This window comes from the organism of the source record quoted next, unplaced genomic scaffold (genome assembly GCF_019419815.1).
Source record: "Pyrus x bretschneideri cultivar Hongxiangsu unplaced genomic scaffold, Pyrus_bretschneideri_v1 Contig13, whole genome shotgun sequence".
NCBI lineage: Eukaryota > Viridiplantae > Streptophyta > Magnoliopsida > Rosales > Rosaceae > Pyrus > Pyrus x bretschneideri.
The window spans coordinates 1,115,385-1,129,980 of NW_025999424.1; the positions used below are offsets into that span (position 1 = coordinate 1,115,385).

Below are 14,596 nucleotides of genomic sequence, written 5' to 3' on the forward strand. Positions count from 1 at the left end.
AAACTGACCGCAAAATATATAATAAATAGAAACAATTCACGAATCTCTATAATTCTCACCTAAAAGATCTGAAGAGGTTCCTGTTGGATTATTTCGTTGCTCGTTGATTTCTTTATTTAAGTTCCAGAAAACAAAAAGGTTGTTCCTTTTAAGGTCTCGTATATGATGAAGTGCCAGCACTCCATGTTAGCTTGGGATCTTCAGCCCACCTGATGAAAACAACATCACACTGCTAAATGGTCATGGTCAAACCTAATAACATTTTTTTTTTCTTCTCAAATGTGGGGGTTGGCTCAGTACTTATGGGACCGGATTCCCTCCTGAACTTAGGAAGCTGAGCTTCATGAGCAAATAATATGGGCCGTTGAAATTTAATTCAACGGTTACAAACAGAATGTCTCTTTAAAAGTTATAATAATTGCAGTCGTTGAATCAAATTTTATCGGCCAGTGTGATTTGCTCAGGAGACTCAGCCTCCTAAGCTCAGGAGGGGATCCGATTCCCCCAGTTTGGATATTAGCAAGATTTCAGTCGAAACTTCTTGTTTTATCCTTTTGGATGAATAGGATTCTTTCTAGATCTCTTCCATCCTGATCCTCCCACAACACGTTTCTTCTTCTTCTTTCTTTGTGGCGGTTCTGCCACTTCTTCTTTCTTCTCTATGGTTATGCTTCTTCTTCTTCGTGGTTCTGCTTCATCAATCACAACTACGATCCCGACGATGCTGTCGTCTCTTCCGACATATGTGCCCTTCTCAACCGTCATGTCATCAACACCATCGCCACGAATCTCGAGACGGAGGATTCAAGGCTGTCATCGCCACTTGTTCTCATTTTGAAGGCGTCAAGTTTTTTTCGCCATTCGATTTTTGGTTGAATTGTCAATATTGATTGAAGGATCTAGACGATCTGGATGGAAGATTTAGAGAGGATCCTATTCCTATTTTTGTGACACTCATTTTTATCCTGCATTATTGCTTGATGTTAAATTTCTTATTGTTTAAATGAGAAACATAATTCGTTTCTTTATTTGATAAATGTTAGATGATTAAATACTTTTGAATTTATTTAATTTATTGCATAGAAGATTTAACGACCTAGAAAATAGACGATTAAGTGAATATCATATAATGCTAACATTCTTCTAACTAGCTTTGTTCACCTTCTACATGTGTCCCCTTTGCTTCATAATTTGGAACTCTAATAATATGTAATTTAGAATATATCTTCGTTAAAAATAATGAACAAACTCAGAGTAAGAAGACAAACACTAGAATTATATGTGGAAAATGACTAACTAACGACTAATACATAATCGAAGAGATGACCAGCAGAGCATGGAAATTGGCAGTGAATGAAGCCGACGGCAGAGAAAATGTGAACGTTTATGTCGTTTTTAGGAATATGGTGGGGGGTGGGTCTCGCTGGCTTTAAATCTATCTTTCTTCTTGTTGTGATGGGATGATGAGACCTGTCTCGTTTAAGCTGAAGATATTCCGCTTGAAAGATATTCCGCGGATGCCTTTCAGTAATAAATCAAATTCTATAGTCACCTTTGGCCATGATTTTATAATGCATCGATAACCATTTTTTACAGGGAATTTTAACGAAAAATATTTGGTATTATTTATTTTAACGAAAAATTATATTTTTATATTAAAAATTTAATCTTGGTACTATTCACTTACATATGATATTATTTACTTTAACGAAAAATCATATTTTTATATTAAAAAGTTAATCTTGGTACTATTCACTTTACCCTTTATTTTATCCTTATCGTTAAAACTCAAAGTTTTCAAGCATTTTTCATTAGTTTTACTTTTTTCATATCTGGAGTCCGAATGTTAATTGTCTCAATCTACTCGTTCAAACAACAATGTATCTTATATATCGGTACATTGTAAGAAATAGTGACGGATCTACCTTGAGGTATGGTGGGTCAGCTGACTCCTAAAACTCAAAAATCCTCCACAGAAGAGTTGGGTGTTGCCATTTGAAAATCTAAGATGCCCTTAAACGCTTGACTCCATTTGCTCAATGAATTGCTTCAATGAGCATTAGGCAGGGTGGTCACTAGCCTCATGTCTTTGTATGCATTGCTATAAGCATCTGTTGATAGGCTCATTTGACATGTTTGCTCAAAAGTTATTGATATCAGTCGACATGCTCGTTTGGAAGCTGTTGGCATCTATCGACAGTTGTGCAATATGACCTCAGGACCTACCAAAACTCAATGAAATACCAATTTGCATTCCTATTTCGTCTAAAAAAGTTTAAATGACGTGTGCGCTATTCTAACTGACTCCCAATAATATTTCCTTGATCCTTCACTAGTAAAAATCCCCTCATTTAATACTTAGTTGCATGTTTCTTTTATAAAACAAAGAACATTTTTATGATAATATGGTCTTGGGCAGAAAGCATTCGCCATATAAGCTCTGTTTTTCATGAGCAATTTGTTCTACTTTTATGAAGTAAATTACATTCAACCTAGATACATACATTTGTATACAACAGATAATAAGACAAATAAATTCAAATTTCAAATTCTACTCCAAATTGAGATAATGTATGGCAAGGTGGCCCAATAGTTTCTAGGGTGGTAATATTCAAATGCCTCTTTTTACCTTCTACACACATATTATTAATTTATGTTATTTTGATTATTTTTCATCATTTGATCCTGACAATAAAAAAATAAAAAGTATGAAAAGTAAAAAGGGTTGTGGCTTGCACCACCCTAATTTAAAGCAGGTTTGATATGAGTCGATCAAAACTAAAGAAATGAGATCAACTTCGGATCTCTATGTCTAAAGCTCGTAGACCGAGAAATCCGGATCGTTCAAGTGTGAGAAAGAGGTATGAGCCATTGGGATGAGCTAATTGAGACATTTAATTGAAATTAAGTGGTCCATATCTCTTTATCAGCAGAGCTCAAACGCAGAAATTCGGAATGGATCTAAATCCAACTTAGTGGACCCCAACAGTTGGAAGACATTTTGCCATTGGACCATATTAATAAGACATGAGATATTATTATATGATAATATCCTTGTTTCGTGGAAAACATACATTCCAGATGAAGACCACACAAAAGAAAACATATATTATATTATTCCACACGAATAAAATATTCAATAAACCAATTCAGACATGCAAATTGAGAATTGGTGACAGTCTTTGCACTGGCTGGGAGCCAATATTTTGGACCATGTGAAATGTTTTGGGTGCCCAATTGGGTAAAAATCTGAGCCCAAAGGAACCCAATCAATTGTTGGCTTGGTTTGAATTGGGGACGAGCCTTTTTCTTTCATTTGGTGTGGTTTCTGTCCCTATTCAGTTAGCATTTGTTTGCTTTTGGTTTACTGTTGCGAAGGGCGGTGCTATCCAGCCTTTTCATTTTTTACACATTCTTCTTAAATTTTGATTGTTGAATCGAATAGATTAAAAAAAAAAAAAATTAAAGGATGCAATTAACAAAGAATATGTGCGAGATAAAAAAGGTTGTGGATAGCACCGTCCTTTGCGAAAAATGTTGATAAAAAGTCGCACATCTATGAGAATCATCACACAACTACAAACATATCAACACTGCTATTTACTTTTATTATAATGCGTTGATTAGTAATATTTTGTAGTAGTGTGACCGTAATAGTAAAAAATTTCTCCATAGAGAATAGCAACGTGACATAAAACCCAAGAGGTCAAAAGCTGTTGATGGCAGTGATACATACAGATGGAGCACCAATCTCTTTCAGTTGCTTTTTAACCCTTCTAACGTTAAGAACTCCGAGAAGATTTTTAAAGAGTTGTGCTATTACACTTTATTTTATCTCTAACACACTTTATTAATTTTTGTGCATTGATTTGCTTTAATTATTTGATTCAACCATCAGAAATTAAGACGGGTGCATGAGAGGTAAAAATATGTATGTTGACAGCACAATCCTAAATTCTAACAGAGCATTTTTGCTCACCACCATAAACTAAGGTATATGTTCACCATACACCTAATCAATTGACACGTGTCATTTCACTTAATCTTGGTCAAGTCATTATACCGAAGTTAACGCAACTTTTTGTGAGCCCGTCATTATTTAGGGACTAGATCCAAAGCAACTTTTCTGAAGGCCCAGTCATTCAATATCCTTAAGATGAAGCTAGCGTAACTTTTCGAAAGTCCAACTTAAGAAGGCAAATTCGAGTCCATTAAATCGGGCCTAGGATTTGTTGAAATAATAGTTTGCTCTGATACCATAATAAACTTTGTAGCCCATCATCACCGATATTATTCCAACTTAACCACTTATTATTAGGTGTTGGATTTTAATCATAAAAGGTCTCAATGATATTAAAAGTGGGAACTCCCATATATTGATTGTATATTATTGATCATATGATTGATGTGGGATCTTATTCTTCTACGTTTATGTGTTCGCAATTTGTAAATGGTTGCATGTTAATTGCCTTACTTCTTGCGGTGCCTACTGCTACTATTTTGGAGAGAATTCTAACAAAAAAGAAAAGAAGAAATTCTTGAAAGCACGTCTGCATGGAAGTGCCTCTGCTAGAGGTGATTTTATTATAAACTAGTAAAAAAGTTTATTAAAAAGTGCTTTGGAAGAGTACTTGGAAGTGCTTCTCCAGAAGACATTTTCTAGTGGCACATAAGCACTTTCAATTTTTTTCCCAGATGGTTTTTGGTTGTTAGAAAACAATTTTAGCTCCTCCAAAAACAGTCCCAAACAGGTCCCTAGTAAAGTTGGGAAAGTTTGAATAGTTAGTAGAGTTGTTTTTAAGATATCCTGATCAGTGTAATTTCCCACGCAGATATGAGTTGTTCGACTCAGAATCCTCGCATCTGAAAGCCAACGTCGGAAATGGTGTGCACGACGTGCACACGTTGGTTACTTGTCGGAGAAGTAGATTTGCTCAAGAACAAGTGTTGGTTTGGCATAACTGGTAAGGAACTATGTCTGTCTTTTGAATTTTAAGCGTGTTTTGTTTCAGAATAGTGTCTCATTTGACTAACGAGAGGGAAACAGTTTCATTAGCTCTTTTACCGACCAATGTTCTGATATATATTGTATAAACGTAGTTTTTGTGTTGTGCAGCTGCAGTTTACTTTGGTTACTATACACGTTTAGTTACAGACCTGTTATCGAAGGAAGAAGATTTTCCGCCTTTTGCTTCTCAATCCTCGGGTCTATCTCAAAGCAGATGTGTGGAGGTTAGAGGGAAAGATACGATTGAGCAAAGTTATGGTGTTTTTGGTACTTCACTTGGTAACAGCGTAGGAACCGGGCTTTCAGATTTCAAAAAGGAAATATCGAAGTCGTTACTCAGGCAGGGTGTCAAGGTTCTTGCATGTTCACATTTCGTAGGTATATATATTGCTATATTCGACATCTGTTGATTTGATTCCATGTGGTTTGCCTTTTGATGAATATGTTAGTCCAAGCCTGGGAAACGGAATCTGTACTTTGTTGTAACAGTATGTGTAAATGCATATGCTAGGAGTCTAGGACCTGTTGTAGATATTAGCCGGTTAAAATCACAGCTGAAGAGCAAAAAGCATCTATCGTCTGCTAGAGGTGCATCACCGGATGTTGATGCTAGGAATACTCCCTCTAAGAGACTAAAGAAATCTTCGTCGTTCTCTTCAACCAGCCTTCCTGCACTTTCTACTACTACCAATCCCGAGTCTAGCAGAGAGGTTATCATTGTTATCAGATGACAGATTTTCCATACTGGTGTTCGTTTGTGTTGCAAAACTCAGGCTTTGCAGTCACTGGGTTTGTGCTGGTCCATGTCGTGTAGGAATTGATGGTTAAACTTTTCTAATGTTGTTTAGAACGGCACTGAAGGCCACACAACAGAAACAGCTAGGTTTGTAGTTGGTGCTGAGGAGCCAAAGGTGACTAACATTCTCCTTATTGCCTTTCTATTCATTCTACCGTGTCACATTCACAAGTGTTTTGAGTGTCGTTTAGCGATATTTTCATGCTCTCTATAAGGCTCTGGAGACCCTTATAGAGAGCATAAAGGGCAGGTTGAGGAGACAGTGAAGAAATATTCTGATGAATTTTATGCAACGGTAATTATCTGACATTCTTCCTTCTAGCACTGCAAAGCGTGATCAAACTCCCTTTTCTGAACTGAAGTGATGCCTGTTTTTCAGCTGGAGCACATGGAGAGCAGCTCGAAAAACTTCTTGATACTGTGATGTCCTCGTGCGGTATTTTACAACGTAACCCAAATTCCCACTTTTTTCCTTGAAATTGTGAAGAAGAACGAGAATTGGTTGGGGAAGTTATATGTTTACATGCAATTCCAAATTCCGTCAAATTTACTGCAACTGTCAACTTGTTTTCCAGGCCTATGACCCTTGGTGGGAAACACAGGCTTGGAAAGCTGATTCAGAAGTTACCACCGAAAAATCTTTGACCAATGATCCTACATAGGAGTGCAGCTTATACATCATCCGATGAAAATCGTGCGGATCTTGAAAGACAGGTAACACGATGCACAGTTATCTGGTTTACGACCTAATTGAAATCTCGAGCTTTCTAAAGTTGTATATTTACTTGCAGAGTAATATAACACCTTGGAGAGTGTTATTATGTTGAAGCAGTCGGGAAAGTTAGAAAGCTCGCCAAGTACAAATCCAGTGGAAGAAGTTCACTGTATCAGGGCTGAATTTTTCGTCCGCTAAATGAAGATAGCAGTCATCACTTGGACCACGAAATTTTGGTAAAAGTACGCAGCATTTGCACATATAACCTGCCCTGCGAGTTTTGGTGACCATTTTTTTGTTTTTACAGTTGTAATTGGCTTCATTTTCTGCGCAGCTTAGGTAGGGCTCGTAGGTTGGACATATTTTACTGTATACTGACTAGAGAAAGTTATGAAATGTAGCAGACAAAGATATCCAGTAATCGTAATCAGATGAGAACGAGAATTGCATTGGATTGATAAGCGTGAGAACGATACAGGCAATACTGTTTTCGACATGAGAGAGATACAAAAGACAGAATGATAACCTATCTGTATAAACATCAACTCCCTAAAAAAAATTTCTCGTCAAAGAAGAATACACACTGCCAAGATCCTCTTCCGAAACTAAGCACCAATCTTGAAGAGCTTATATAATTATCTTCTTACATTTAAAACGAGCCACGCCTTGGTCTTTCTTCTGCAACGTTTACTCGGATTGATCTGCCATCCAAACTCTGCACAGCAAATGGAGAACGAAGTCAGGGTCCTTGTTAACTAATCGAGAGGCATCACGATAACAAATACGCAATTAGTTGCAAGGTGACTTCATTTAAATCTATTTTATGAATTCCTAGGTCTGAGTAAACTCGGAATGCCCAATCAATCGCCGATTATCGTAACGTCTAAGTAGTTCTCAGTTTCATGGCATACTCTACAATGGCATAAACAGGAAATTTCAATACTCAATTAAACAGGGCAAGTCTATTACCTGTCCATCAAGGGCAGCAATGGCATCATCCACTTCTGTCTCGCTAGAGAATGTAACAAAACCAAACCCGCGTGAACGCCCCGATTCGCGGTCATAAACTACCCTGGCACTGACCACCTTTCCATGTTCACTGAAAACCTGCTCCAAACGAGAATCATCCACTTGCCATGGCAGATTACCAACATAGATTCTGAATGCAGGTTCATTCGTTCGAATAGGCCTTTCAGGGCGTGACCCTCTAGGCGCAGCCTTGTTTACAGTCAAAGCCCTCCCACCTATGTCCTGTGTATGAACAAATGAAACATTAACACACTCGGTGCGGATTTGCACGAAAGCAAGTTCATCCAGAATAATTTCAAAACTCATTCCTCGGCTTCATTTGCACGAAAACAAGTTTGATTACCGGGATTGAATCAATATAATACCACTTTGTAATCGGAACCAAATATATCAACATACATGCTTTAGCTACATTTCTACTCTCTAAATTGAGCATTTTGAACATGATACAGTTCCTTTTCGATACACAAAACCGAAACAAAGATTTGCAACTTACGTAACGGTGGAACAACTCCACAGCCTTCTCAGCTTCTTCAACAGTGCTCATAGTCACAAACCCAAATCCTCTGCTCTGATCAGTTTCCCTATTGTAAATCACCTGGTCATTGCAACACAAGAAAACAGTAACTCGAATGCTGAAAGTATAACCGCGAAATCGCACAGAGAGCGAAAAAAAGACACGAAATTTACCTCAGCAATCTCAACAACTCCAGCATCATTGAAAAGATTAGCAAGCTTTTCACTGTCAACATCATAAGGCAAATTACCCACATAGAGCTTGGCCTCCTCCGGCGGCTCGGGATAGTATTCCTCTTCGCCGACCGCCAAAACTCCGTCGCCGGAGCTCTCCTCTGCGCTTTCAGCCTCTTCTTTTACTTCTTCCTCCTGAGCCCAGTCGGAGGTCTGAGCCACGCGGAGGAGAGCCAAAGACTTGTGCTTTAGAGAGAGAAACGAGGAGAGAGAGGGAGTGAAGGAGCAGGAGATTTGTGCGAGCTTGGTGGGTTTTGAGAGGAAGGAGAGAACTGGGTATTGGTTTTTTTGCGCGAAGCGGGCGGGTGGCACGGCGGCGAGGCAGGTTTCCGAGATTGACAGTGGCTTCAGGAGAGCGGCGGTTACAGAAGCCATGGATAGAGAGAGAGAGAGAGAGAGAGAGAGGAGGGAGAGGAGAGAGAGAGGTGGAGGAGGGGATAAGGAATGAGAGAAGGGTTAGTTTGCAGGGGAAGGTAGTTGCTTTATTTTCTCGACGAAATCGAAGCTTGTATGACCGAAACGTTTCGGTAGGTATTTACTGTTACTTTCACCAGCGAACGACATGTCGGTTTTTCTCCTTCAAATTAAGGCCCAATGAGCTACCGTCGAGTACCAAATATTGGGCCGAATCACGAAAAAGGCCCAAAACTAATCACGACTTCTCGGACAAGTTTTCAGGTACCCCTTCTCTAAGACTACCCACCATCACTTTCTCGCCTTCGCTTCGTTCCAATTTACAATTTCGCAGTGCCAGTTCTTCTCCACATAAACCCGTCGGATTCGAACCCCCAATTTTCTTCCCCAAATTGCTTCTCTGCGGATCGAGAGCATTCAGCATCCGAACGCCATCAAGTAAGCAAAATTTCAAATTTATGGTTCTTTTTTTGGTAAATTTTTTGCCCTTCTATTTTCCTATATATCGTAGAAGATTAGAGCTTTTTTGGAATTTCATGTGTTATTTAATCAAACGAGGAAGATGTGATTCTTTGAGGTATGTTTTGATGTGGGTGTGGTGCTTGAAGGGGAGGTTTTGTTGAAAATGTTTAGGGGTTCTGTTTGTGATGTTGCCGGCAATGTGTTTGATTAAATGCGCGAGAGAAAGTGTTATGATTTGATTAGTTTGTGACTCGTAAAGGCGAAAGGAGGGTTTTTTGGTTTGATTCTGGATTTGGGTAGGATTTACAACCAACAACAACAAAGCCTTATTTCACAATCTAGGTCAGCTGTATGAATCGTAGAACGCCTTTTGCGCCAAGTCTTCTGTTAGCTACAAGCACTCTATGTCTTTTCTTAGAATCATTTTCCAAGTCTTCTAGGTCTTCCTTTACCCCTCTTGCCCTGAGCCTCTATCTCACAATTGCATCTTCTAATCAGAGCATCTATAGGTCTATGGTTCACATATCCAAACTACCTTAACTGATTTTCTCTTATCTTATCTTCAATTGCGGGTAGGATTTGATTCTGAAAATTATGGGTTTTTTGTACTTTTATGAGTTGTTTGTTCGTCATTATCGTATTCTGCTGGTGCATGGATTACATAGATTTGGTTCTCAATAGTTCAAAAAGTTAGGAATTGATTTGTTCTAGAGTCCTAATGTTGTATAAGACGTACATTTTTTTTCTCCCTCTCTTTGGGACGCATCTTCCTGTACCTAATGCAACAGATTTTGTGGAATCAGAGTCGTAATTTGCATTATTGACAGGTTTTAAATTCTAAGTTCTGGTTATGTGTTCTATCGTATATGCTTTTCTCCATGAAATAATTTATGACTAGCATTAGGGTGTGGAGCATTTGAACAGTTCTTTATTATTTTCTCTGGGTAGATACATGTATATTAAGGAGAATTATAGAAACCGAAATTGTAGGATAGTTTTAGAGTGAATTTTGATGTGATATTGATTTTTCAGGTTTAATTGGAACTAAAAAAGAAAACAGAAGATGTCTCAGGTGGCGGTAGATGTTCCCAAGGGGGGATTCAGTTTTGATCTTTGTCGAAGAAACGACATGCTTGCAAAGAAGGGAGTTCAGCAACCATCTTACAGGAAGACAGGAACCACCATTGTTGGTTTGATTTTTCAGGTACAAATGTTTTCCACTGTTTAATTAGCAATTGTTTCGCCTCTCGTATAGTGGTTAATTTTTGTGATTCATTCTTTAGGATGGTGTCATTCTTGGAGCTGATACAAGGGCCACCGAAGGACCCATTGTTTGTGATAAGAACTGTGAAAAGATCCATTATATGGCACCCAATATCTACTGCTGCGGAGCTGGAACTGCTGCTGATACAGAGGCTGTAACAGGTAAAGTCAGGATTGTTGATTACTCTGGTAATGCTTGTGGCTGTCTGTGTTGTAGCTAATTTGTTGCTCTATTGAACTCTAGATATGGTGAGCTCACAGCTGCAACTGCATCGCTACCATACTGGTCGCGAATCCCGGGTTGTTACAGCCTTGACTTTGCTCAAGAAACACCTTTTCAAGTAAAGTGTTATCACTTCTCAGTTTAGAAATTGCAGGAATAACTTGTGTTCCTTAACTATAAGCATAGTTTAATTCTAACTCCCATCATTTTTATCCAGTTACCAAGGTCATGTGTCAGCTGCTTTGGTGCTTGGGGGGGTTGATGTCACTGGACCCCATCTGCACACTGTAAGTTCTTTCATTCTTCAGACTTTGGATGTGACAATGTATTTTTCATTTTTTTGGGCCTTGCATGGTGATTTGATGCCAACACCAATGCTTGAAATTGTAGATATATCCCCATGGATCGACCGATACGCTGCCATTTGCTACAATGGGTTCTGGTTCTCTTGCTGCGATGGCCATGTTCGAGTCTAAATACAAGGAAGGCATGACTGTAAGTTAGCATCATATGAATTGAAAATTTAACTTCTTTGAATGTTACTATGAATCTGTGGATTGTGGACACAGATAATAGACAACCTTAATTACTGTTCACTCCTAATTAGTATTCTATTATATGATTAGTAGTAGCAAGTCATTGACATCCTCATTTGGATTTCTCGTTCATGTGTTTACTTTGATGCAGAGGGATGAAGGCATAAAGCTTGTAACTGAAGCAATATGCTCTGGAATTTTCAATGACTTGGGAAGTGGAAGCAATGTTGATGTTTGTGTGATAACTAAGGTTTGCTGTTTCTCATCAGTATTCACCATTTTCAATGGAAAAAAGGCAGAGAGTATTAATTTTGTATTAATACAAATTATTTGGTATTTTGTTGGCTCAGGGACACAAGGAATACCTGAGGAACCACTTGGTGCCCACCCCTCGTACCTATGTCAGTGCAGAAGGCTACAAGTTTACCAAGAAGACTGGTAAGAAACACACTTCTTTCACTTGGCTTTCTAATCATTCAACCACACATTGTCGCTCAGCATTATGCGATGCTTGTCTTGCATAACATAAACTTGGCATCATTCAATTTTTCTGTCATATATGAGAAATTTCATGCCTCCATGAACAGTGCATTATAAAAGTTTTGGTTTGCAGCTGTTATGTGATGTGAGCGTGCCTGGGCACACATACATAGATAATTATTTTTAGTCAATCTGTATATCAAGTGAGTGAAATGTTTTTTGAATTTGTTTGTTTTCTTTTGTGACAGAGGTTCTCTTCACAAAGATCACTCCGTTGACCGAGAAGGTGGTTGTGTTAGAAGGAGGCGATGCAATGGAAGAATGAAACCACCACTTCACAAGGAGCATGTGAATGTTCATGTAGTATTCAGTTTCCAGGGTAAAACCTACGTGACTTGATCCCAACTTGTTATATGTGGATTGATCTCGTTATACAGATTCAAATTATTGGCATTTTCCAGACTCTGAGATATTATAACTTCTCGTGCTTTTAGATTATCTTTGACGAGAAGAATGCAAGCAATTTCTCGTTTGGACCTTCTCATTCCCTATTTCATTTCTTTTACGACCTTACTAGTTTTCTTGATTATCCGAACTGATTAAAACGCCGATATGAGAGAGTGGCATTGGTCCTAGGAAAAATCTGTTTACGTTTGAAGAAAATGTTTCGTCTCAGAAGCCTTAATTAGAAGGGAGAAATCTAGGCACCATTTGTTTGAGGCATATTAAATTTCGTACAACTCAAATGTGAATCTTTTTATGAAAGGTGTTTGCACATAGTTCACAAAAGTTTCAGAATGCATTTTTACACCTAAGATGCAATTTGGATGGAGTTCTGTCCCTCGTGAGACTCTCTGAGAGTCCCTTCTCACCGGTTGTGTGGGTGTACCCAATCTTGACCAATTCTCGAGCCGCCGTTCCTAGTTATGGCTGGGGGTGATAGCAGTCCCTTCCTCTTGCCCTTTGTCTCCTCTTTTCTTCCCTGATTTTGCCTTTTCCCCCTGCCTCCCCACCCTGATTTGGCTTGTCCCTCACACCACAATGGCATTTGTCATCTTCGACCATCTCCACTCCACTTCGATTTGCAATCACTGCTTACCAAGATCTGTTGCGGCTCCCTGAGAGAGTGTGTCAAGCTTCGATGTTCTCATCGGTTCAGGTGTTCCTAACACCACCACTTTCTCACTAGTAGCTGCCATTGTTGGCAGTGTTGCTTGGGTATTACCACGAGCTTCTTACACTTTGTGATTTATTTTTTCCTTTTTGGCTGCATTCGAAAAGTTGCTTGCAGCTGGCTAATGTGATTGGAGAGGCATTTGTTGGTTGGAGGCGTGAAAGCTTGCAGATCGTGTTGGTTCCTTGTAGGAGAGGCCGTGGAAGCAAAAGACTAGGGTTTCTTTTGCTCTTTTGGGTTGTTTTTTCTTTAACTTTTTTGGCCCACTTGTGCTTGTACTTACTTGGCTTTGGGTTTTGGTTTGAGGTCCAATTTTGCTTTGTGTTAATCTTGTAAATTGACCTCTTGTGTATTTGCTCTTTGTACTTTACAGCTTTTACTTTGGAATATTATTTGCAGTTTACCAAAGTAAATAAATAAATCACAATTCCTAAACAAGTTGTGTCGAAATTTGTAGAGCTAGGATCCAAGTTCGACTAGGTATTCTTCAACTACTTAAAAAGATTTTATATTCTAATAATTAAATTCTTAACAATTAAGAAATTTAATTCGTTTAGAAATAATATTTTAATTAAGACTTTTAACTTTGAAGAATCAAATTTGAAAATGGAAACAATTTTCTGTAATTCATTTCTATTCAAAATAAGATTTTTTTTAAAATTATTTAACTCTTACATAAAATTAAGAAATCTAATATAATATGAAATTATATTCCAAATAGAACTCTAGTTCCAATTAAATTTATAATCTAATTGAAATCATAATTATTATTTTTTTTCGAAAGAAATATTTTATTAAATCCGAATAGAAACGTTTACATCAGAAACCAAAGTGTTGAACAACTACTCTGCTCAAACGAATCCCACGTATGAAATCCTCCCATACTTAACGCAAAAGACGCTACTAGATATGCTCCTTGATTACAGACTCGGGAGCAAAAATAAAATCTACTGACCTCAATTGCATTTGTATACACTTAATATCAAATAAAAGATCTTCAATTACAACGTTTAGTTGAGCGATTCCGCTAATCATATCCACAAGTTCATTTGAATCCGATCCACCTGGAAACATCAAACCCTTAATCCACGCATGCCACCAATGCTGCTCGTATTGCCTCCGCTAAACTTACCCTCGGACTTTTATGAAATTTTGGGTGCGTGCAATGGAATCCACTACTTCATAAGGCTTGATGACGAATTCGATTTGGATCTTATTGCACTGGCAAATGTTTCACTCAGAGAATTCAAGGTTGTTTCAGACTTCTGCATCTCGCATCCTCACGCCCAACGCCAACGCCAACGCCAACGCCAACGCGTCAATCAATGGGGATTTGGTTTTGGTCGTAAAACCAATGACTACAAGTTGGTTTTAATTCTCAGTTACGCAGAAGGAGAAACGGGGATCGAATTCAATCACAAGGCAGTGGCACCAATGTCAACGGGATTTCTCACTGGTTGGCCACTCCCAGGTTCGCCAACAATGATCTTCGTTGTGCAGTTCTTTATTTTGACATGGTTGATGAAGTATTCCGACTGATTTCCCTTCCAAAGTTACGGGATTTTGCACCGGGCAGTGATAGCTATGTCAGTATGTTGTACAATGATTCTCTTTCCGTGGTTGTTCGTCCAAAGAGTTACATCCCTGACCAGACTTGTGAAGTATGGATTTTACAAGACTACAGTGACGATGAATCTTGGACTAAACTGGTTACGATGGGGACAATTGAAGGCATTGCAAGGTCAT

The 14,596-nt window shown here is 38.5% G+C and overlaps 2 protein-coding genes across 2 annotated transcripts; one reads left to right on the forward strand and one right to left on the reverse strand.

The window, feature by feature from the left end:
* Window positions 1–6,932: 6,932 nt before the first annotated feature.
* LOC103960959 (28 kDa ribonucleoprotein, chloroplastic) lies at window positions 6,933–8,777 on the reverse strand. Its single transcript, XM_009373458.3, has 4 exons — window positions 8,239–8,777; window positions 8,045–8,146; window positions 7,489–7,770; window positions 6,933–7,234 (listed from the first exon to the last, which is right to left on the reverse strand). Exons 1-4 carry the CDS (start codon window positions 8,671–8,673, stop codon window positions 7,169–7,171), a joined length of 885 nt encoding a protein of 294 aa, XP_009371733.1. The 5' UTR covers window positions 8,674–8,777; the 3' UTR covers window positions 6,933–7,168.
* A 214-nt stretch (window positions 8,778–8,991) lies between these two features.
* On the forward strand, window positions 8,992–12,220 carry LOC103959700 (proteasome subunit beta type-7-B). Its single transcript, XM_009372058.3, has 9 exons — window positions 8,992–9,150; window positions 10,207–10,378; window positions 10,458–10,599; window positions 10,682–10,778; window positions 10,878–10,947; window positions 11,051–11,155; window positions 11,348–11,446; window positions 11,547–11,634; window positions 11,925–12,220. The coding sequence occupies exons 2-9, from the start codon at window positions 10,238–10,240 to the stop codon at window positions 11,999–12,001; spliced, it is 819 nt and encodes a 272-aa protein (XP_009370333.1). The 5' UTR covers window positions 8,992–9,150; window positions 10,207–10,237; the 3' UTR covers window positions 12,002–12,220.
* Window positions 12,221–14,596: the final 2,376 nt, after the last annotated feature.

Coding starts and splice junctions, on each gene's coding strand:
- LOC103959700 (XM_009372058.3), top strand. CDS start 10,238: ATGTCTCAGGTGGCGGTAGATGTTCCCAAGGGGGGATTCAGTTTTGAT. Junction 10,600..10,681: donor TGATACAGAGGCTGTAACAG/GTAAAGTCAGGA, acceptor ATTGAACTCTAG/ATATGGTGAGCTCACAGCTG. Junction 10,779..10,877: donor CTCAAGAAACACCTTTTCAA/GTAAAGTGTTAT, acceptor ATTTTTATCCAG/TTACCAAGGTCATGTGTCAG.
- LOC103960959 (XM_009373458.3), bottom strand. CDS start 8,673: ATGGCTTCTGTAACCGCCGCTCTCCTGAAGCCACTGTCAATCTCGGAA. Junction 8,147..8,238: donor GAGTTGTTGAGATTGCTGAG/GTAAATTTCGTG, acceptor TGCAATGACCAG/GTGATTTACAATAGGGAAAC. Junction 7,771..8,044: donor TGGAGTTGTTCCACCGTTAC/GTAAGTTGCAAA, acceptor GTTCATACACAG/GACATAGGTGGGAGGGCTTT.